Genomic DNA, 23,971 nt, shown 5'->3' with positions numbered 1-23,971 from the left:
ACAGTGATCAAGTAAACTGACCTTGTGGTTTTACTAAAATGTGGGAATTATGAAATAATATTAATCTCATGCGAAGAAGTATTCCAAATTCGTACCGCACTGCTTGCAACGGAACTTTTATAAGCCTGTGCCCTTATTGATTGGACATTCCTTTTCGTGGACGATGGAGGAAATGTGCGTTTTAATAGAGCTAATTTTACCCGCGCCCATTGAGTAAACAGTGTGGTTTACGAACTAGAAACCACTCTCAACTGCCGCTGGAGTGCGTTGCGATCAAGTATACCACGTTGGGTCCCACGTGCCGTATGCACAAGTCGCATAGTCCCTGAGCGTTCAGCAGCACGTTGAACTTGGCACGCTCAACATTAACGTTCCACAGCACGGCCCGTGTGCCGACGGCTTAAGGCTGCCGGACTGAACGGAGATAATGCTGAAAACTAGGAGTCTGTAGCCAAAAGAGTGGGGAATAATATGGTTTATTAGAATCCTGAATGAAACCAACATGCTTTATAAAAAGAGGAATGTTGTGTCACATGGTAGCTGAAATACAGACTTCGCGTCATGACCGACTTCATCCCTCTTGTCAGACGACTGCTGGAGGCTCCCCGAGACTGGCGTAAGCCAACCACAGGCCGTAGTGAACCCAGTGTCAGCTTGGTGAGTAGAAGGATACGTTCCAAATCACATGCTTATGACTGCATCGTAGAGACCGCGGGTGGGGGCATAAATGAGATTCCTGCACACATTGTTCAACGTTGATGAGAAAATGACAGCGAGGCGTAGCGCAGTATATACCGATCCTGCCTTGGAGGCGGTTAAGTGGGAGATGTGTCTCAGAGCTGGATAGTGACAGATGGTGACGCGAGACTGGACGCGCACGTAGTTTATGTATCACCCGATAGACAGTATTGGATAGGGGGACTGTGAATTAGGTTCGAATGTGTCCACTAAAGTTCACTAAAGTAATAGAATGTTGTTCATAAACTATTCTAGTTCAAAAATGGTTCAACTAGCTCTGAGCGCTATGGGACATGAGGTCATCAGTCCCCTAGAACTTAGAACTACTTAAACTTAACTAACCAAAGGTCATCACACACATCCATGCCCGAGGCAGGATTCGAACGTGCGACCGGGCGACCGGAGCGGTCGCTCGGTTCCAGGCTGTAGCGCCTAGAACCGCTCGGCCGGCAAACTGTTCTAGTATTATCATAAAGTGTTATTAAGTCTTTTTGTGTATGTAAAATGTTATTAACGTGTTTTAGCAGTATGAATGATGAGTGAGTTTGGTTTATTGTTAATATGAAGATAACTGTTTAACGAGTTATGTAGTGGGGTTTAGAGTGGGAACATTTCGAAGAAATATGGATGTGGACAAAGGAGATTTTTGTACAATAGATTTGTAAAGTAAGGTTATGATAAAGAGAAAGTTAATTCAGGTAAAACAGCCCCCCATGAACCATGGACCTTGCCGTTGGTGGGGAGGCTTGCGTGTCTCAGCGATACAGATGGCCGTACCGTAGGTGCAACCACAACGGAGGGGTATCTGTTGAGAGGCCAGACAAACGTGTGGTTCCTGAAGAGGGGCAGCAGCCTTTTCAGTAGTTGCAGGGGCAACAGTCTGGATGATTGACTGATCTGGCCTTGCAACATTAACCAAAACGGCCTTGCTGTGCTGGTACTGCGAACGGCTGAAAGCAAGGGGAAACTACAGCCGTAATTTTTCCCGAGGACATGCAGCTTTACTGTATGATTAAATGATGATGGCATCCTCTTGGGTAAAATATTCCGGAGGTAAAATAGTCCCCCATTCGGATCTCCAGGCGGGGACTACTCAGGAGGATGTCGTTATCAGGAGAAAGAAAACTGGCGTTCTACGGATCGGAGCGTGGAATGTCAGATCCCTTAATCGGGCAGGTAGGTTAGAACATTTAAAAAGGGAAATGGATATAGTGGGAATTAGTGACTTTCGGTGGCAGGAGGAACAAGACTTCTGGTCAGGTGACTACAGGGTTATAAACACAAAATCAAAGAGGGGTAATGCAGGAGTAGGTTTAATAATGAATAGGAAAATAGGAATGCGGGTAAGCTACTACAAAGAGTATAGTGAACGCATTATTGTGGCCAAGATAGATACGAAGCCCACACCTACTACAGTAGTACAAGTTTATATGCCAACTAGCTCTGCAGATGATGAAGAAATTGAAGAAATGTACGATGAAATAAAAGAAATTATTCAGTTAGTAAAGGGAGACGAAAATTTAATAGTAATGGGTGACTGGAATTCGAGTGTAGGAAAAGGGAGAGAAGGAAACATAGTAGGTGAATATGGATTGGGGCTAAGAAATGAAAGAGGAAGCCACCTAGTAGAATTTTGCACAGAGCACAACTTAATCATAGCTAACACTTGGTTTAAGAATCATGAAAGAAGGTTGTATACGTGGAAGAACCCTGGAGATACTAAAAGGTATCAGATAGATTATATAATGGTAAGACAGAGATTTAGGAACCAGGTTTTAAATTGTAAGACATTTCCAGGGACAGATGTGGACTCTGACCACAATCTATTGGTTATGACCTGTAGATTAAAACTGAAGAAACTGCAAAAATGTGGGAAATTAAGGAGATGGGACCTGGATAAACTGAAAGAACCAGAGGTTGTACAGAGTTTCAAAGAGAGCATAAGGGAACAATTGACAGGAATAGGGGAAAGAAATACAGTAGAAGAAGAATGGGTAGCTCTGAGGGATGTAGTAGTGAAGGCAGCAGAGGATAAAGTAGGTACAAAGACGAGGGCTGCTAGAAATCCTTGGGTAACAGAAGAAATATTGAATTTAATTGATGAAAGGAGAAAATATAAAAATGCAGTAAATGAAGCAGGCAAAAAGGTATACAAACGTCTCAAAAATGAGATCGACAGGAAGTGCAAAATGGCTAAACAGGGATGGCTAGAGGACAAATGTAAGGATGTATAAGCTTATCTCACTAGGGGTAAGATAGATACTGCCTACAGGAAAATTAAAGAGACCTTTGGAGAGAAGAGAACCACGTGTATGAATATCAAGAGCTCAGATGGCAGCCCAGTTCTAAGCAAAGAAGGGAAGGCAGAAAGGTGGAAGGAGTATATAGAAAGTTTATACAAGGGCGATGTACTTGAGGACAATATTATGGAAATAGAAGAAGATGTAGATGAAGACGAAATGGGAGATACGATACTGCGTGAAGAGTTTGACAGAGCACTGAAAGACCTGAGTCGAAACAAGGCCCCCGGAGTAGACAACATTCCATTAGAACTACTGACGGCCTTGGGAGAGCCAGTCATGACAAAACTCTACCAGCTGGTGAGCAAGATGTATGAGACAGGCGAAATACCCTCAGACTTCAAGAAGAATATAATAATTCCAATCCCAAAGAAAGCAGGTGCTGACAGATGTGAAAATTACCGAACTATCAGTTTATTAAGCCACGGCTGCAAAATACTAACGCGAATTCTTTACAGACGAATGGAAAAACTGGTAGATGCAGACCTCGGGGAGGATCAGTTTGGATTCCGTCGAAATGTTGGAACACGTGAGGCAATACTGACCTTACGACTTATCTTAGAAGAAAGATTAAGGAAAGGCAAACCTACGTTTCTAGCATTTGTAGACTTAGAGAAAGCTTTTGACAATGTTGACTGGAATACTCTCTTTCAAATTCTAAAGGTGGCAGGGGTAAAATACAGGGAGCGAAAGGCTATTTATAATTTGTACAGAAACCAGATGGCAGTCATAAGAGTCGAGGGGCATGAAAGGGAAGCAGTGGTTGGGAAAGGAGTGAGACAGGGTTGTAGCCTCTCCCCGATGTTATTCAATCTGTATATTGAGCAAGCAGTAAAGGAAACAAAAGAAAAATTTGGAGTAGGTATTAAAATTCATGGAGACGAAGTAAAAACTTTGAGGTTCGCCGATGACATTGTAATTCTGTCAGAGACAGCAAAGGACTTGGAAGAGCAGTTGAACGGAATGGACAGTGTCTTGAAAGGAGGATATAAGATGAACATTAATAAAAGCAAAACGAGGATAATGGAATGTAGTCAAATTAAATCGGGTGATGCTGAGGGAATTAGATTAGGAAATGAGACACTTAAAGTAGTAAAGGAGTTTTGCTATTTAGGAAGTAAAATAACTGATGATGGTCGAAGTAGAGAGGATATAAAATGTAGACTGGCAATGGCAAGGAAAGCGTTTCTGAAGAAGAGAAATTTGTTAACATCGAATATAGATTTATGTATCAGGAAGTCGTTTCTGAAAGTATTTGTTTGGAGTGTAGCCATGCATGGAAGTGAAACATGGACGATAACTAGTTTGGACAAGAAGAGAATAGAAGCTTTCGAAATGTGGTGCTACAGAAGAATACTGAAGATAAGGGGGATAGATCACGTAACTAATGAGGAGGTATTGAATAGGATTGGGGAGAAGAGAAGTTTGTGGCACAACTTGACTAGAAGAAGGGATCGGTTGGTAGGACATGTTCTGAGGCATCAAGGGATCACAAATTTAGCATTGGAGGGCAGCGTGGAGGGTAAAAATCGTAGAGGGAGACCGAGAGATGAGTACACTAAGCAGATTCAGAAGGATGTAGGTTGCAGTAGGTACTGGGAGATGAAGCAGCTTGCACAGGATAGAGTAGCATGGAGAGCTGCATCAAACCAGTCTCAGGACTGAAGACAACAACAACAACAACAACAACAGTCAATAACTTTATCCATAACAAAACTTCAGCATATTAGATAATTACGTCGGTAAAAAGTGCAGTCGTTAGGTTTACTACTTTGCGATTGGTTTTTGATGAAAAGCGCGGACTTACGCGGGAGAGTGTTGTTTCGCTATTGGCTGTTGAGTAAACTGACCAGTGGTAAAGCAATATTCTTCGCGCGCCTTTCTCTGCTGCTAGAGAAGATTTAGAGTATTCTAGAGAGGAGTCGGAGCGTAGCCATTAAACAGTTCGGACGTGTGTAGTAGTAGTTCCGATGCAAACGATAAGTTGCCGGATCTAGCAATGTTTTATACATCAAAAGTGTTGTAAAGTGGCGGCATAATTATTCCGATCGCTGTGTAGAAATTTCGGAATTTTTAAGTGAATTTTGTGACGAGAAAATACACACATTCCGTGTGGCATATTCAGCAGGTCGGTGGCTGAGAAACTGTGACTGCATTAGGTACCGACAGACTTAATATTTGTCGAGCATTCTCAATCAAACACAATCTGTATTTTTGTAGCTATTACGTTTTCGGGAAATGCAACACCATAAACTTGCTAACGTCACAGAAAGGGATTGTGAGTGACTGTGTTAAGACTAGCACGGGCTTGGCAGTGATACTTGTTCACTTAAGTTTCAGAATACATTAATAGAGGGCAAAATTTCAAACCTTTTATTCGTGTTTCTCCCGAAACGTAGATCAGTGACTTTAATTGCAGCCTGGTTCACGTCGAAGTACAGTAGGTTCCACTCGGCTTTCCTACTGATGATCTGCTGAGACAATGTTCACGGGTACGTGCAGGTTCGTCGTAAAGGTACGGAAAGAACAGCGCCGCCGCAACAGCTTGCTTACGTCAAGATCGCGTCCCTTGCTTATGATCAAATATTACTCACCCAATAACATCTACATCTACATCTCATTCTACCTGATTACTCTGCAATTAACATTTAAGTGCTTGGCAGAGGGTTCATCAAAACACAATTCATAACATCTACATCCTCATCTACATCTACATGATTACTTTGCAATTCACATTTAACTGCTTGGCAGAGGGCTCATCGAACCACAATCATACTATCTCTCTACCATTCCACTCCCGAACAGCGCGCGGGAAAAACGAACACCTAAACTATTCTGTTCGAGCTCTGATTCCTCTTATTTTATTTTGATGATCATTCCTACCTATGTACGTTGGGTTCAACAAAATATTTTCGCATTCGGAAGAGAATGTTGATGACTGAAATTTCGTAAATACGTCTCGCCGCGACGAAAAACGTCTTTGCTTATAATGACTTCCATCAGAACTCGTGTATCATATCTGCCACACTCTCTCCCCTATTACGTGATAATACAAAGCGAGCTGCCATTTTTTTTGCACCCTTTCGATGGCTTCCGTCAATCCCACCTGTTAAGGATCCCACCCCTAACAGAGGACGAACGAGTGTATTGTAAGTTGTCTCTTTATTGGACTTGTTGCATCTTCTAAGTGTCCTGCCACGAAACGCAACCTTTGGCTCGCCTTCCCACAATATTATCTATGTGGTCTTTACAACTGAAGTTGTTCGTAATTTTAACACCCGGGTACTTAGTTGAATTGCCAGCCTTGAGGATTGTACTATTTATCATCATCATCATCATCATCATCATCATCATTTAAGACTGATTATGCCTTTCAGCGTTCAGTCTGGAGCATAGCCCCTTATAAAACTCCTCCATGATCCCCTATTCAGTGCTAACATTGGTGCCTCTTCTGATGTTAAGCCTATCACTTCAAAATCATTCTTAACCGAATCCAGGTACCTTCTCCTTGGTCTGCCCCGACTCCTCCTACCCTCTACTGCTGAACCCATGAGTCTCTTGGGTAACCTTGCTTCTCCCAAGCGTGTAACATGACCCCACCATCTAAGCCTGGTCATCTTGACTGCTACATCTATACAGTTCATTCCTAGTTTTTCCTTGATTTCCTCATTGTGGACACCCTCCTGCCATTGTTCCCATCTACTAGTACCTGCAATCACCCTAGCTACTTTCATATCCGTAACCTCAACCTTGTTGATAAGGTAACCTGAATCCACCCAGCTTTCGCTCCCATACAACAAAGTTGGTCGAAAGATTGAACGGTGCACAGATAACTTAGTCTTGGTACTGACTTCCTTCTTGCAGAAGAGAGTACATCGTAGCTGAGCGCTCACTGCATTAGCTTTGCTACACCTCGTTTCCAGTTCTTTCACTATGGTGCCATCCTGTGAGAATATGCATCCTAAGTACTTGAAACTGTCCACCTGTTCTAACTTTGTTCCTCCTATTTGGCACTCAATCCGTTTATATTTCTTTCCCACTGACATTACTTTCGTTTTGGAGATGCTAATCTTCATACCATAGTCCTTACATTTCTGATCTAGCTCTGAAATATTACTTTGCAAACTTTCAATCGTATCTGCCATCACAACTAAGTCATCCGCATATGCAAGACTGCTTATTTTGTGTTCACATACCTTAATCTCACCCAGCCAGTCTATTGTTTTCAACATATGATCTATAAATAATATGTACAACAGTGGAGACAGGTTGCAGCCTTGTCTTACCCCTGAAACTACCAGAACCATGAACTCAATTTACCGTCAACTCTAACTACTGCCTGACTATCCATGCAAAGACCTTTTATTGCTTGCAAAAGTTTGCCTCTTATTTCATAATCTCGTAGAACAGACAATAACTTCCTCCTAGGAACCCGATCATATGTACTATTTATCGAGTAATCGAATTCGAACGGATTTCTTTTGGAACTCATGTGGATCACCTCGCACTTTTCGTTATTTAGCGTCAACTGCCACCTGCCACACCATACAGCAATCTTTTCTAATTCGCTTTGCAACTGATACTGGAACAGCAGAGATCCCAGGACGCTTCCCTGGGGAACACCTAATATCACTTCAATTTTACTCGATGATTTGCCGTCTATTACTACGGACTGCGACCTTCCTGACAGGAAATCACGAATCCAGTCGCACAACTGAGACGATACCCCATAGGCCCGCAGCTTGATTAGAAGTCGCTTGTGAGGAACGGTGTCAAAAGGTTTCCGGAAATGTAGAAATACGGAATCAACTTGAGATCCCCTGTCGATAGCGGCCGTTTCTTCGTGCGAATAAAGAGCTAGCTGCGTTGCACAAGAACGATGTTTTCTGAAACCATGCTGATGACGTATCAATAGATCATTCCCTTCGAGGTGATTCATAATGTTTGAATAGAATATATGCTCCAAAACCCTACTGCAAACCGACGTCAATGATATAGGTCTGAAGTTCGATGGATTACTCCTACTACTATTCTTAAACACTGGTGCGACCTGCGCAATTTTCCAATCTGTAGCACAGATCTATCGGTGAGCGAGCGGTTGTGTATGATTGCTAAGTAGGGAGCTATTGTATCATCGCAAGAGCATTCCAGTTTCAGAAATAAAGATGCAGACACAGTAATTAGTATGACGAGCCAGCTGCGATGTTCAATAAAACACAAGACGTAGCGCGTGACACAGGTGACTTCTCCAGTTGCAGGCGGCGGCCGCTTCGTGGTGACGAGCACCGGCGACCTGCTGGTGAGGCGGGCCACGGCGTCGGACGCCTCCTCCCGCTACAGCTGCCTCACGCTGCACGCACTCACCGGGGAGCGGCGCAGGAGCACCCCGGCGCAGCTGCTCACCGTCACAGGTGAGCTGTCCCAAAGCACGGGATGAGTTAACCTGACAGACGTCCAAAATTGTGGTACGCAACGTAATTAAGTTTTCGTCCAGATTCTGAGGGTACTGGTGTGTAGTACCTGTAAGCGGTTGTTCTTTGGAGGGCGACAATGCCCAGTGGTGCAGAGAGTCGCAAGCAGAGGCAGTTGTTGAGAGGCTGTGGAAGGTGTACGCTGCGTGAGCCAGAGGCGGTTGCGTAGCGAAGGATTTACCTCTATGTTTAATAGTAGTTCAAAAATGGTTCAAATGGCTCTGAGCACTATGGTACTTAGCTGCTGTGGTCATCAGTCTCCTAGAACTTAGAACTACTTAAACCTAACTAACCTTAGGACAGCACACACATCCATGACGGAGGCAGGATTCGAACCTGCGACCGTAGCGGTCACGCGTTTCCAGACTGTAGCGCCTAGAACCGCACGGCCACTCCGGCCGGCTTAATAGTAGCGGCACACAGTTTGAATAATAGTGTGTTTACGTTTGTGCAGTGTGATAAAAGAAATAAATTAAATTTTACCAGTTCTTAATGCGTCTCCATCAGTTAGTACCATACCACTGCATTTAACAATGAAGGAAGTCTCCATATACACGGTCAACTAAAACAAGAGGATTGTAACATAATTAATCATTAATTAACCAATATAAGCTCCCGTCTCCTTGGAGATTATACAGGTTAATTAATGATTATTCTACATCTACATCTACATTTATACTCCGCAAGCCACCCAACGGTGTGTGGCGGAGGGCACTTTACGTGCCACTGTCATTACCTCCCTTTTCTGTTCAAGTCGCGTATGGTTCGCGGGAAGAACGACTGTCTGAAAGCCTCAAATCTCTCTAATTTTACATTCGTGATCTCCTCGGGAGGTATAAATAGGGGGAAGCAATATATTCAGTACCTCATCCAGAAACGCACCCTCTCGAAACCTGGCGAGCAAGCTACACCGCGATGCAGAGCGCCTCTCTTGCAGAGTCTGCCACATGAGTTTGCTAAACATCTCCGTAACGCTATCACGCTTACCAAATAACCCTGTGACGAAACGCGCCGCTCTTCTTTGTATCTTCTCTATCTCCTCCATCAATGTTACTGGTAAAATTTAATTTATTTCCTTTATCACACTGCACAAACATAAACACAATATTATTCAAACTGTGCGCCACTACTATTAAACATAGAGATAAATTAAGTGAAACAACAAGTTCCATGTTACCAGTCACTATTTTATTTATTTCCACGACTCGTTTCGAAGGTTTAAACCTCCATCATCGGGTGTATTTACATTAGTAAGTATTACATTTGTGTTACGATTTTTGGAGGAACTTGTGACACTGCCTAGTGGAGAAACAAGACACTATTTCAGAATATGGTTTAGGATTACTTTTGACAAAAAAATTAAACTGATATCTAATGGTAAACATTAAATAAGTAAACTACAGTACCTTCAGTGGTCACAGGTTCGTTTTGCTGTCGTAACACATCACATGTACTCTTGAGACAATTTCTATTGAAGTGTATGTGTTGTGTCGTCATTGCGACCTTGTCTGCACTGTTTTTGTACTCTAAAATAGCCTTGATTGCCTGACTAGGCAGATTAACTTTAAATGCGAACATTTTAAACTTGTTGTTTCATTTAATGTCAATAACATTCACGGTAAAGCCTAACTTAAAAATGTTCGCATTTAAAGTAAAAATAGAGATAAATCCTTCGCTACGCAACCGCCTTTGGCTCACGCAGCGTACACCTTCCACAGCCTCTCAACAACTGCCTCTGCTTGCGACTCTCTGCTCCACTGGGCATTGTCGCCCTCCAAAGAACAACCACTTACAGATACTACGCACCAGTACCCTCACAAGATCAAATGCAAGCAAGACCCCACTGGACTGCATATACACACATCAACATAAGATTTGTATCACCCCAGTTCCCAGAACTCCTGAAGACAGACGTTGACTGTGGATATTGTATAACAGACACAGTCGTTTTGACTGTTCAGAGAAGACACTAACACTGCCCAAAGATGTAAACAACCATGCACGAACAGCGCCTATTAGCCGGACGGGGTCCGACAGCCGCTCAGTTCCAGTCATTCCACCAGGAAAGAGATACACGGCTAGTATTGTCTGTAGGTCAATCATGCCTAGACGGTCAATAACGCTGTTCGATCGCGTCCGCATTGTTACTTTGTGCCAGGAAGGGTTCTCAACAAAAGTGTCCAGGCGTCTCGGAGTGAATCAAAGCAATGTTGTTCGGACATGGAGGAGACATAGAGAGACAGTAACTGTCGATGACATGCCTCGCTTAGGCCGCCCAAGAGCTACTACTGCAGTGGATGACGGCTACGTCGGAGGAACTCTGGCAGCAACGCCACAATGTTGAATAATGCTTTTCGTGCAGCCACAGGACGCCGTGTTACGACTCATACTGTGCGCAATAGGCTGCATGATAGGCAACTTCACTCCCGACGTCCATGGCGAGGTCCATCTTTGCAACCACGACTCCATGTACGGCGGTACAGATGGGCCCATCAACATGCCGAATGTATCTCTCGCGATTGGCACCACGTTCTCTTCATCGATGACTGTCGCATACGCCTTCAACTAGACAGTTGTCGGAGACGTGTCTGGAGGCAACCCGGTCAAGCTGAACGCCTTAGACGCACTGTCCAGAGCGTGCAGCAAGGTGGAAATTCCCTGCTGTTTTGAGGTGGCATTATGTGGGGCCGACGTACGCCGCTGGTGGTCACGGAAAGCGCCGTAATGGTTGTACGATACCTGAACGCCATCCTCCGACCGCTAGGTAACAGCGAAGAAACAATGGGTAACAGGAGAAGTGATTCATCGACGAAAGAATGAAGTACAAAAACGTTCAGAGAATTTCAGGAATAGACCTACAGAAATACAAGCGACGTAGGAATGAAATAAACAGGAATTGCAGTGAAGCTAAGACGAAATGGCTACATGAAGAACATGAACAATGATTGTCGGAAGAACTGACACAACGTACAGAAAAGTTAAAACAACCATCGGTGATATTAAAAGCAAGGGCGGTAACTTATGGGTGCAATGGGAATTCTGCAGTTAAATGCGGAGCAAAGATCGAATTCGTGGATAGAGTACACTGATGGCCTCTATGTGCGTGGAGACTCGTCTGTTGGTGAGATGGAAGAAGAAGCAGGAGTTGTAGAGGAAGAGATAAAGGTTCTACTATTAGAGTCAGAATTTAAAAGAGGTTCGGACAACCTACGTTCAAATAAGGTAAAGGGGATAAATAACATTCCACAAGAATTTCCGAAATCATTGGGGTAAGTGCCAACCAAACGACTATTCAAGTTGTTGTGTAAAGTGTACGAGACTTTCGGGAAAACGTTATCCACACAATTCCAAACAGAGCAAGATCAGGCAAAATGCAGGAATTATCACACAATCAGCTTATCAGCTCATACATTCAAGTTGCTGAGAGGAATAATGTGCAGAAAAATGGAAAAAAATTCTAGTTCTATTAGATGACTATCAGCTTAGCTTTAGAAGAGGTAACGGAACCAGAGAGGCATTTCTGACGTTGCGGTTGATAATGAAAGCAAGACTGAAGAAAAATCAAGGCACGTTCATAGGTTCTGTGAACTGGAAATAGCTTTTAACGATGTAAAATGGTGCAAGATGTTCGAATTCTGAGAAAAATATGGGTAATCTATAGATAGAGACGGATACTATACAATATGTACAAGAACGAGGGGACAACAAGACTGGAAGATCAAGAACGGAGTGTTCGGATTAAAAAGGGTGTGTCCCAGGGAGGTAGTCTTTGGACTCTGCTGTTCGATTTATTCATCGAAGAAGCAATGACAAAAATAAAAGAGTGGAATTAAAATTCAAGGTGAGAGGTTATCACCGATAAAGTTTGCTGATGAGACTGCTATGCTCAGTGACAATGTAGAAGAATTACAGGATGTGTTGGATGGAATGAACTGGGAGTACAGAATATGGATTGATAGTAAACCGAAAAAAGACAAAAGTAATGAGAAGTAGCAGAATGAGAACATCGAGAAACTTAATATCAGAAATGGGAATCACGGAGCTAAGAAATTCTGCTACCTGAACAGGAAAATAACTCCTGGTGGATGAAGCAAGGAGGACATAAAAAGGAGACTATCACTGTGTAAGAGGGCATTCCTGCCCGAAAAAATGTCTTCCTAATATTAAATATGGGCCTTAATATGAGGAAGAAATTTCTGAGAATGTGCATTTAGAGTACAGCATTGTGTGACAGTGAAACGTGGACAACGGAAAAACCGGAACAGAGGAGGATCGAAGCTTTTGAGGTGTGGTACTACAGGAGAATGTTGAAAATTTGCTGGACTGATAAGGCAAGAAACTGAGAGGTTGTGCGCAGAATCGGCGAGGAAACAGTATATGGAAAACAATGAGAAGAAGAAGAGACAAAATGAGATGACTTCTATTAAGACATCATAATACTAGAGGGAACTGTAGAGGGAAAAAACCTGTAGAGGAAGACAGACCCTGGAATACATCCAGGAAAGAAATGGGAATCTAAATTGCAATTGGTACTCTGAGAAGGATGGCGCATGAGATGAATCAATGGCCGGCGGTCAGAAGAGTGATGACACTTAGAAGCCACTTTATGGAGGTTATCGCACGGTCTCCAGAAAGGTCAATTGATTTTTTTGAGGTGATTGACTACTTGCAACTGTTCGATCTCGTAATTGCAAGTATTTGTTATCTCATGTATACATCTAACAGGGCATTTGATGTTAAATGCATAGTGTCTCTTGTCATTTATTTACGCCACAGAATCTGAAGATGGTGATTACACGAACACGCCACGTCCCTGAAACTAAAAAATAGCTGTGATGAGTAATTTCCTGAGTATCACAGAACGCTGAAGGGATTATTAGTCTGCATGATTTGTCTTCATAAGTGTCACTCGGATATTTCATCAACTGCGATAATTATTATTTAGAACACGTTGTATCTGCTCGCGTTGGACGCATGAATCGAGTAATCGGAAATCCACGTTGCCGGAAGTGATGTTGTCAAAATTAAACTCCTCATATTGAGATTTATTGAATTTTTACCAGTACCGAATGAACAAATTACAGACTCTACGACTATCCATTCATGCGGTGGTATAAGGGACACGACCACGCAGTGGAAGTTAATTTGACATTTTTTCCGATATGAGGAAAAGTCTCCGATATTGGATTTTTTAATTAAACCTCGTAATTAAAGTTTCTAAGCTTAAATCCCTATCCACAGTTCCTTCTTTCGACGGCAGTGATATTTAATTTGCAACACGGGTGCGGCATTAGCTGATCAGATTCTCAAGCCAACCTCTGAGTCGCCTAGAGTACTCTGGACATGTGTCGTCCAGTGAGATGTCAGTGCTGAAACACGGGCTACGCTACATATTTTGATGCCCAAAGACCCTGTAATTATTCGATGTTGTTTGTTAGTGACAAAGGTCAAAAGCAACCTAGACGCTTTCGTGTTTTACTGAAGATTACTACACCCATTCGTGTTAGCATCAGAAAATTATGCATGAGCGAAGCACTGCTTTTTTTCTTTTTTTAGTAATTTCTCATTCTATTTGCTTTCTTTTGTTCGATGTGTGATACAAAAATTACCTGTCGACTTCATACGTAGCATACTGATTGCATTTGCAAGACTGATAATAAGCACCTACATCTACATCCATACTCCGCAAGCCACCTGACGGTGTGTGGCGGAGGGTACCTCTATCGGTTCTCTCTTCTATTCCAGTCTCGTATTGTTCGTGGAAAGAAGGATTGTCGGTATGCGTCTGCGTGGGCTCCAATCTCTCTGACCTTATCCTCATGGTCTCTTCGCGAGATATACGTGGGAGGGAGCAATATACTGCTTGACTCCTCGGTGAAGGTATGTTCTCGAAACTTCAACAAAAGCCCGAACCGAGCTACTGACCGTCTTTCTTGCAGAGTCTTCCACTGGAGTTTATATGTTATCTCCGTAACGCTCTCGCGCTTAATAAATGATACTTTAACAAAGCGCGCTGCTCTCCTTTCGATCTTCTCTATCTCTTCTATCAACCCTAACTGGTACGGATCCCAACCCGTGAGCAGTATTCAAGCAGTGGGCGAACAAGCGTACTCTAACCTACTTCCTTTGTTTTCGGATTGCATTTCCTTAGGATTCTTCCAATGAATTTCAGTATGGCATCTGCTTTACCGACGATTAATTTTATATGGTCATTCCATTTTAGATCACTCCTAATGCCTACTCCCAGATAATTTATGAAATTAACTGCTTCCAGTTACTGACATGCTATATTGTAGCGGAATGGTAAAGGATCTTTCTTACTATGTATTCGCATTGAGATTCAATTGCCATTCCCTCCACTATGCGTCAATTGGTTGCAGATCCTTCTACAATTCAGTACAATTAACCATTGTTACAACCTCTCGATATACTACAGCATCATCCGCAAAAAGCCTCAGTGAACTTCCGATGTCATCCACAAGGTCATTTATGTATATTGTGAATAGCAACGGACCTACGATACTCCCCTGCGGCACACCTGAAATCACTCTTACTTCGGAAGACTTCTCTCCATTGAGAATGATATGCTGCGTTCTGTTATCTAGAATCTCTTCAATCCAATCACAAAATTGGTGTGATAGTTCATGAGCTCTTACTTTGTTCATTAAACGACTGTGGGGAACTGTATCAAACGCCTTGCGGCAGTCAAGAAACACGGCATCTACCTCGGAACCCATGTCTTTGGCCCTTTGAGTCTGGGTTTCTCACCATCCTCTTTCTCGAAACCCATGCTGATTCCTACAGAGTAGATTTCTAGTCTCGAGAAAAGTCATTATACTCGAACATAATACGTGTTCCAAAATTCTACAACTGATCGACGTTAGAGATATAGGTCTATAGTTCTGCACATCTGTTCGACGTCCCTTCTTGAGAACGGGGATGGCCTGTGCCCTTTTCCAATCCTTTGGAACGCTTCGCTCTTCTAGAGACCTACGGTACACCGCTGCAAGAAGGGTGGGGGGGGGGGGGGGGGGGGCAAGTTCCTTCGCATACTCTGTGTAAAATCGAACTGGTATCCCATCACGTCCAGCGGCCTTTCCTCTTTTGAGCGTTTTTAATTGTTTTTCTATCCCGCTCTCATCTATTTCGATGTCTACCATTTTGTCATCTGTGCGAGAATGTAGAGAAGGAACTACAGTGCAGTCTTCCTCTGTGAAACAGCTCTGGAAGAAGACATTTAGTATTTAGGCCTTTAGTCTGTCATCCTCTGTTTCATACCATTTTGGTCGCAGAGTTTCTGGACATTTTGTTTTGATCCACCTACCGCTTTGACATAAGACCAAAATTTCTTAGGATTTTCTGCCAAGTCAGTACATGGAACTTTACTTTCGAATTCATTGAACGCCTCTCGCATAGCCCTCCTCACACTACTTTCACTTCATGTAATTTTTGTTTGTCTGCAAGGCTTTGGCTATGTTTATGGTTCAATGGCTCTGAGCATTAGTCTGGAACCGCGCGACCGCTAAGGTAGCAGATTCGAATCCTGCCTCAGACATGGTTGTGTGTTATGTTCTTAGGTTAGTTATGATTAAGTAGTTCTAAGTTCTAGGGGACTGATGACCTCTGATGCTAAATCCCGTAGTGGTCAGAGCCGTTTGAACCATAGTCTTGCTAACCAGCTTAAATATTAGGTTTCACAGGTAGCTGACTCAGCTATGTCAACAGGCTTACACTTTACACTTCATTTCCCACTTTATTCTTTGCCCACTACTATTCCGTATGCGGAAATGCTACGCTGTCCTTTTAACTCGCCAGTAATTATCAGAATAGCTATTTACAATGCTACGTTCTTTTTTCTTTTTTTTTTCAGAAGCGACTGGGGGCATGCCGCCGCGCTTGACGCAGCTGTCTGTGACGTCACTGACGGTGGATCAGGGACAGCACGTGACGTTGGGCTGCGCCGCCCAGGGACACCCACCACCTACCTTCTCGTGAGTTTCAGCACGACAACGCACTCCTGTCCTGTTGAGCTCCTAACGCGTTCTGTGCAAGCCATCTGGAAGGGTTGTCGAAGGATTAATCATGCGATTCGTAGGAAATTTCCTGGCAGATTAAAACTGTGTGCCGGACCGAGACTCGAACTCGGGACCTTTGCCTTTCGCAGGCAAGTGCTCTACCAACTAAGCTACCCAAACACGACTCACCCCCTCTCCCCACAGCTTTACTTCCGCCAGTACCTCGCCTCCTACCTTCCAAACTTTACAGAAGCTCTCCTGCGAACCTTGCAGAACTAGCACTCCTGAAAGAAAGGATATTGCGGGGACATGGCTTAGCCACAGCCTGGGGGATGTTTCCAGAATGAGATTTTCACTCTGCAGCGGAGTGTGCGCTGATATGAAACTTCCTGGCAGATTAAAACTGTGTGCCGGACCGAGACTCGAACTCGGGACCTTTGCCTTTCGCGGCAAAGTGCTCTACCAACTGGGCTACGCAAGCACGACTCACGCCCCCTCCTCACAGCTTTACTTCCGCCTGTAGCTCGCCTCCTACCTTCCAAACACTCCGCTCCTGAGTGAAAATCTCATTCTGGAATGCGATTCGTATTTCAATCCAGAGGCTACTTTGACGTGGTTTAAATGCTTTGAGGCAGACTACCATAATCGATCAAATGGTTATGAGCTTGACTGGGAGTTTCGGAAGGCATTGAGAACTGAATGGGAGTCAGTGCAAATTTCGAATATTCGGATCCTTGGGAGGGGGGTGGGGATGTTTCCTGAAATCCGAAGATAATATGACACTCGGGACTGCTTTCCCTGCACGGAATATTCAGAAAGTTTCCTCTGACGTCTCTGTAACACTTCTGGGGGAAAGGGTTGGTGGGGGGTGGGGTGGAGGGGGGCGGCAGGCTGCAGTCCCAAGGACTCTTCCACAGTGGATTCGCTCTGCCCACCAGCAACGTCCATGAGTGGAAAACAAGCCAAATATCCTGCACCAATTTCAGTATGATTGTTCTGGGTGTGGGACTGCGTCATAATGTGTTAAACTTCTATCGTCTCAGCAGCTGGTGCAGTTAACCATCATCATGGCGACAACCTGCTGATTTGTGGTTGGTGCCTTATATACACTATGGAGCCACTATCCCTCAAGTTGATAGCGACTTGGCGTTGCATTTTATTTTTTTGACGTTAAAATTATCGTTTACCGTTCTGGGTATGCATAGAACTTCAATTTAAAATAGTATTTTACTGAAATTTGTGATGAAAGCAATAAAGAATTGGCTTACTGTACGTAGTTCCATTGAAATCATATGGAAAGATTTGCTGAGGCAGTTCACATATAGACACGAAGTAGTTGCAAGGGTAATGTGTACTGTATATCCTCAAACCTCATGTTGGTAACTGTTTGAAAAAATTATGTATACTACAACAGCGTAACAATATATATAGTCAAATATAAAGCTTGATATGAAAAATCGGACACAATTTGGGAGTAATAGTAGCAGTCGTAAATATAGCACTAGGAACAGAAATAGTATCCACTATCAACAATTTAAGCTTACGCTTGCACAGAAGAGGCCATAAATCTGTTAGAACAACCGGAGATATACCTCCACAAAATCGAGAAAACCAGAATCTATGTTAAATGAACAAACAGATTTAGTAAGCCATAATTATTTCAGTAATTTTAAAGACCTATTTTAAAGTTTTTTCCTGCATATGTGAGTTGTTTAACAGTTATATAGTTAGCGTTACGAATAAATTCACCTTTAACAACACCACGTACAGAAACATCTATGACGTGTTTAAAAACATGTGTGTGCAAATGTGCCTCTAGAATGAAGTGACATGTACGAAGACGACGGAGAAAAGAATGTCTGCTGGTGCTAAAACGTTACAAAGGCTTTTCTTGGTTTATGTGGTAAGTTTACACTGTTCATCTTTTCCACTGCTTCGCAGATATTTTCCGCGTTTGACTTACTAAATTCATAACCAAACAATAAACCTTTTCGTGACAGGTAATATGCATTACACCTCATTCAAGACAAGAAATAATGAATGTATTAAGAGAAATTACACCTCATGATGGACCGACAGGGTCCGAAATGCACCGTGTACTTAATAAAACACGAAAAGTTGTGTCTGAAGGCGTTTTTTAACACACGCCTCCGCGTATTAAATACAGTCACGTTTGAAACTGTGAAATATGGATAAAATTAAAAAGTTATAACTATTAGTCATAGCAGCAGTGCTAATTTTTTTCGTTTTTAAATAAACATTTTAAAATAAGAGTAATTTTTATTCGTAAAATTTGCGTTGGATTGGTGTATTGCGTTATTACAGAAAACGCGAAAGGCGATCACTGCTGTTTTAATAACAATGCCGACAGAAACGGGAAACTAACACATGGCACAGGAATTCCTAAATGATTGCTCAGACAATAATGTCCTCCTTGCCGTGTCTCATGGCTGAGGTACACGTGTGCATATGCAGTGTGCAAGACTCGCCCCAACATAGTCTGCCGGCCAGAGTGGCCGAGCGGTTCTAGGCGCTACAGTCTGCAACCGCGAGACCGCTACGGTCGCAGGTTTGAATCCTGCCTCGTGCGTGGGTGTGTGTGATGTCCTTAGGTTAGTTAGGTTTACTTAGGACCAAGTTCTAGGGGACTAATGACCTTAGCAGTTAAGTCCCATACTGGTCAGAGCCATTTGAACCATTTCGCACATATTTTCAGCGTTTGACCTAAGAAATTCATAACCTAACAGTAAACCTTTTCGCGACAGGATTATGCGTTTTACCTCATTCAAGAGAAGAAATAAAGCATGTATTAAGACAAGTTACACCTCATGATGGCCCCACATGGTCCGAAAAGCATCGTGTACTTAATAAAACACGAGAGGTTGTGACCGAAGGCGTTTTTTTTAATTCATACCTCCAGTGTAACGGTTATTTCGCTTTTTTAATCGGTTATTAGTAAAAAGAATGAAGAAAGACCTGTTATAACTGTGGAAAACACCGGTTACCCAGAACTAAAATACCGATATCGTCTTTAAAAGGTTCCGTTTTTGTCGGCCCTACATTGGTGGCTATGTTCAAAAAATGGTTCAAATGGCTCGAAGCACTAGTCTATGGACTTAACATCTGAGGTCATCAGTCCCCTATGCTTAGAACTACTTCAATCTAACTAACCTAAGGACATTACACACATCAATGCCCGAGGCAGGATTCGAACCTGCGACCGTAGCAGCAGCGCGGTTCCGGACTGAAGTGCCTAGGACCGCTCTGCCACAGCTGCCGGTGGTCATGTTCAAAGCGCCTCTTGGGGTGCCCGTACGATTCTTCACCGAGGGCGCCGACTCCGATAGCATCGATAACCTCGATAACCTACACTGGCACACATTTGTTTATTTTTAACAGACCATCGGAAGTTAATTTATGTGCAGCCTTCATATTAAATCACCAACTGGTGAAATAACGTCACTGCCATTCTCTACCTCGTTCCCTGCGGCATACATACGCTTTCTCCAGCGGGCATCAAAAGCGGCCCTGCGCCGCGTACAGCGAACACGGACGCCGGCGGGACCACACCCACCCCGCTCGCCCTGGCCCCACTGACACGGCCGTCGACGCCGCGGCTTCCGGAGCGTGATGCACGGCGCAGCGCCCTTTTATCTGCCGGTCGGGGCGCCGCTTCCGTTCCGGTGGCGGTCGTTATTCCAGCGCCGCAATAAACCTGCGAAAAGCTAACCGCGGTTTTATTCTCACCCCACTGCCCCGTCCACTAGCGCGCCTCTGCTCTTTTTCGGGGCGCAGCCATAAAATACCAGCCGCCGAGCGGCTGAAAAGTGCTCCGAATTTACAAGAGGCAGCCCCCCGCACCCGGGCGTATTTTTTTTATTGTCTCCCCAGCCAGCGGCTGTGTGCGCCAATCGCTACGGGATCGCCATGGCAGACAATTCCCGACTAATCGCCGCCCTCTCTGAGTGCGTTGTCGACCCCTCTCTGCGACCTGTTCCAAACAAACACGAGCCCAGTTTGTGGCGTCCGCAGATCACTGCAGACCTCCTCTCACGAGCTTCCCTGTCCTTTACGCTGCAGTTCTTATTTCAAGTAGAGTTTTTCCAAGACATCAAATGCTATTGCTACCATACGATTTCTAGCATTTGTAGACTTAGAGAAAGCTTTTGACAATGTTGACTGGAATACTCTCTTTCAAATTCTGAAGGTGTCAGGGGTAAAATACAGGGAGCGAAAGGCTATTTACAAAAACCAGATGGCAGTTATAAGAGTCGAGGGACATGAAAGGGAAGCAGTGGTTGGGAAGGGAGTGAGACAGGGTTGTAGCCTCTCCCCGATGTTATTCAATCTGTATATTGAGCAAGCAGTAAAGGAAACAAAAGAAAAATTCTGAGTAGGTATTAAAATCCAGGGAGAAGAAATAAAAACTTTGAGGTTCGCCGATGACATTGCAATTCTATCACAGTCAGCAAAGGACTTGGAAGAGCAGTTGAACGGAATGGACAGAGGGTATAAGATTAACATCAACAAAAGCAAAGCGAGGAAAATGGAATGTAGTCGAATTAAGTCGGGTGATTCTGAGGGAATCAGATTAGGAAATGAGACAATGTAGTAAAGGAGTTTTGCTATTTAGGGAGCAAAATAACTGATGATGGTCGAAGAAGAGAGGATATAAAATGTAGACTGGCAATGGCAAGAAAAGCGTCTCTGAAGAAGAGTAATTTGTTAATATCGAGTATAGATTTAAGTGTCAGGAAGTCGCTTCTGAAAGTATTTGTATGGAGTGTAGCCATGTATGGAAGTGAAACATGGACGATATATAGTTTAGACAAGAAGAGAATAGAAGCTTTCGAAATGTGGTGCTACAGAAGAATTCTGAAGATTAGATGGGTAGATCACATAACTAATGAGGAGGTAATGGATAGAATTGGGGAGAAGAGGAGTTTGTGGCACGATTTGACGAGAAGAATGGACCGGTTGATAAAACATGTTCTGAGGCATCAAGGGCTCACAAATTTAGCATTGGAGGACAGCGTAGAGGGTAAAATTCGTAAAGGGAGACCAAGAGATGAATACACTAAGCAGATTCAGAAGGATGTAGGTTGCAGTAGATACTGGGAGATGAAGAAACTTGCACAGGATAGGGTAGCATGGAGAGCTGCATCAAACCAGCCTATGGACTGAAGTCCACAACAACAATAAGTAAAGAGTAGCTTCTGAGCCGTGCGTGGCTCCTGTTCCTGCCATCATGTATTTTGCACCCTGTTTTTAACGTACTTCCACGTCACTACGTTAGTTTAAATCACTACTGTCGCCGAGTTGCTGCTTTGACTGACCTTGAGTGGCGTTAGCAGAGCGTATCGATATATTCCCTCCCGTAGTATCTTTGCTGGACTGCTATTACTTTCCGGTCGTTGTCTGTCGTAAGCGATTTCGCGTCGGAGTTCGGCTTGCGAGTTCGGGCCTGCAAGTCAGTTGGAACGTGTCTGGAACGCAGTCCGGACCTGCCAGTCGGGGAGCTGAAGTGCGGCACTAGTGCAGCCTGCTTGGAGCATCTAACAACCCTACCACAACAAAGGTCAAAATTTAATAATGATTGTGGTGTTGCTCACGCTGTTAAATACTGCATTTTCGGGCAACAACAAAGTTGTTATGTGGCAGGTGTCATTAGAGCACAGTTAATAAAGTTAATAAACTAGGCACTCATCTTTTCGTGTTTCCCACGCTGGTCTCGTTGTAAAATCATGGCTCAATCGTCGAAAATCTAGGTGGTTATGATTCCAAGCTCGGATGCAAAGAGGCCTAGGTTTTGTTCAGCTATATATTTTGTAGATGCGCTTCACAAACCATTCTTGAAGATTAAACCTTTCAAAGTTAGCACAATAGTGATGTAAAAAAAATAATCAGCTCTCCGAATTTAAGTTACACTTCCTTTTAGTTGCTTTTATTGCAATAGCACGTAACACACAAAACATCACTTCACAATACAAAACATACTTGAAAACATCTTCCTCACAGTCACTGTAAAAGTTCACATTTTATAAGCTGACTACAATATGCGTCTTTCCAATATGACGACCAAGACTTGACTTTTTCAAGGTCCGACTCTAACATACTAATAATTGCTTACGCGCAGAAAAATCAGAGTTACAAGTACGTCAAAGATCATAGTAACAAAGGAAAGAATACACATAAGAATAATATCATTGCAATATAAACATATCGATGTATCAAAGTACCCCTACATTAATGAAATCAAATATGAATGTTGTCTCAAAAATATGTTAACTACTTCACAGAAAAACAGTAGAATATTGCTGGTATCGAAAGGTTCAGTTGAGGTGCCGTAATGGTTGTGTAACTCAAGTACCATTACAAGCAGCAGTGAGGTCTGCGTCGATATGGCCCACCCGACCATTGTCGCCACGCATCTCTTGAGCCGGACCACGGTCTTGGTGGATTGTCGGTCGGTCGTCCAACCGGACGACGCTTTTTGGCTCGCCGATCGTTCATGAGTCGGCTGTTTGTGTGTGCATCGACTCCCTATTTGTCTTTGTGTGTGCTCAGTTACTGTCGGGCATCGTTCAGGTCTTCGTGCAAGTCTTTGTCAGGTTGTATGTGTAGTTCGCGTTATTTCCTTTGTCAAGTTAGTTTAAATGTTGTCGGGGTACTGCCTCTGAGAGGTCGGTAGTCTCATCGGTCGACGTGTAACTGGTTCTCCGAGCGCTTCTGGGCCCCTTCAATTACCATCTTGTGGAACGTGGGTCGGTCCTTTCCTGGTGCAGGGATGTCGCTTAGCCCGTGGGCGTGTTTCCTCTGCATGGTTGGGTCCGAGCCAGTATTTCCGCCGTCGTATGTTTCGAAGCGAGTGGGAGACGCACCAGCAGTGCAGTCGCGACGGACCAACAGGCAGTCGGTCGGTTGCTGCGGACCAGGGAAGATATCCCCGCGCGGTGCAGTCGCTGGGTCCTCTGCCGGTCCGTGCGCAGTGTGTGTGTGGAGCTGTCCTATCGCTACCAGCTTCGTGACGACCCAGGACGTCAGAGTTGAGTAGTGGTTTCAGGTACCCAAGCCACGTCCTTACATGCTGTGTGGCTCGTTTCGGTGTTTCGCTGTTGGGGAGATTCTGTGTCTGAATTCTCATGTACCCATTGATGGCAAGCAAGTCTTTTTTGTCGGTCGGTCCGTTTCTGTCCCCTGGTTGGGTTCCGATGGATCAAGTATAGTTTGGCTCACCACCTGTCTTGCCTAACTGAACAAGAGCAGACCGACCTCCCTGGACGCGTCTGAGTGCCACCGATGTTTAATTATCCGTTGTCAGCTACCTTAAAAGTAAGGCTTCTGGTTATGTTTTTAATTTTCTTTAAAATTTTGCAAAATTAATTTTTAAATTTATTTTTCAGGCTTAGACATTTCGGTCTTCTGCTTTTGAAATATTATGGTAATA

At 43.7% G+C, this 23,971-nt stretch overlaps 1 protein-coding gene across 1 annotated transcript in view; it reads left to right on the top strand.

Annotated features, from left to right (window-relative positions):
• The window catches only part of LOC126298023 (Down syndrome cell adhesion molecule-like protein Dscam2), a 632,609-nt gene that overhangs the window by 355,544 nt on the left and 253,094 nt on the right, over nt 1–23,971 (top strand). Inside the window, exons 5-6 of the mRNA XM_049989376.1 lie at nt 8,297–8,449; nt 16,380–16,500. Coding sequence (XP_049845333.1) covers nt 8,297–8,449; nt 16,380–16,500 — 274 coding nt within the window. The remainder of the gene's footprint in view (nt 1–8,296; nt 8,450–16,379; nt 16,501–23,971) is intronic.

Source organism: Schistocerca gregaria, chromosome 1, assembly GCF_023897955.1.
Source record: "Schistocerca gregaria isolate iqSchGreg1 chromosome 1, iqSchGreg1.2, whole genome shotgun sequence".
Lineage (NCBI taxonomy): Eukaryota > Metazoa > Arthropoda > Insecta > Orthoptera > Acrididae > Schistocerca > Schistocerca gregaria.
Note: the sequence above shows the minus strand (reverse complement) of the source record. Positions and strands in the feature narration are given on the sequence as shown.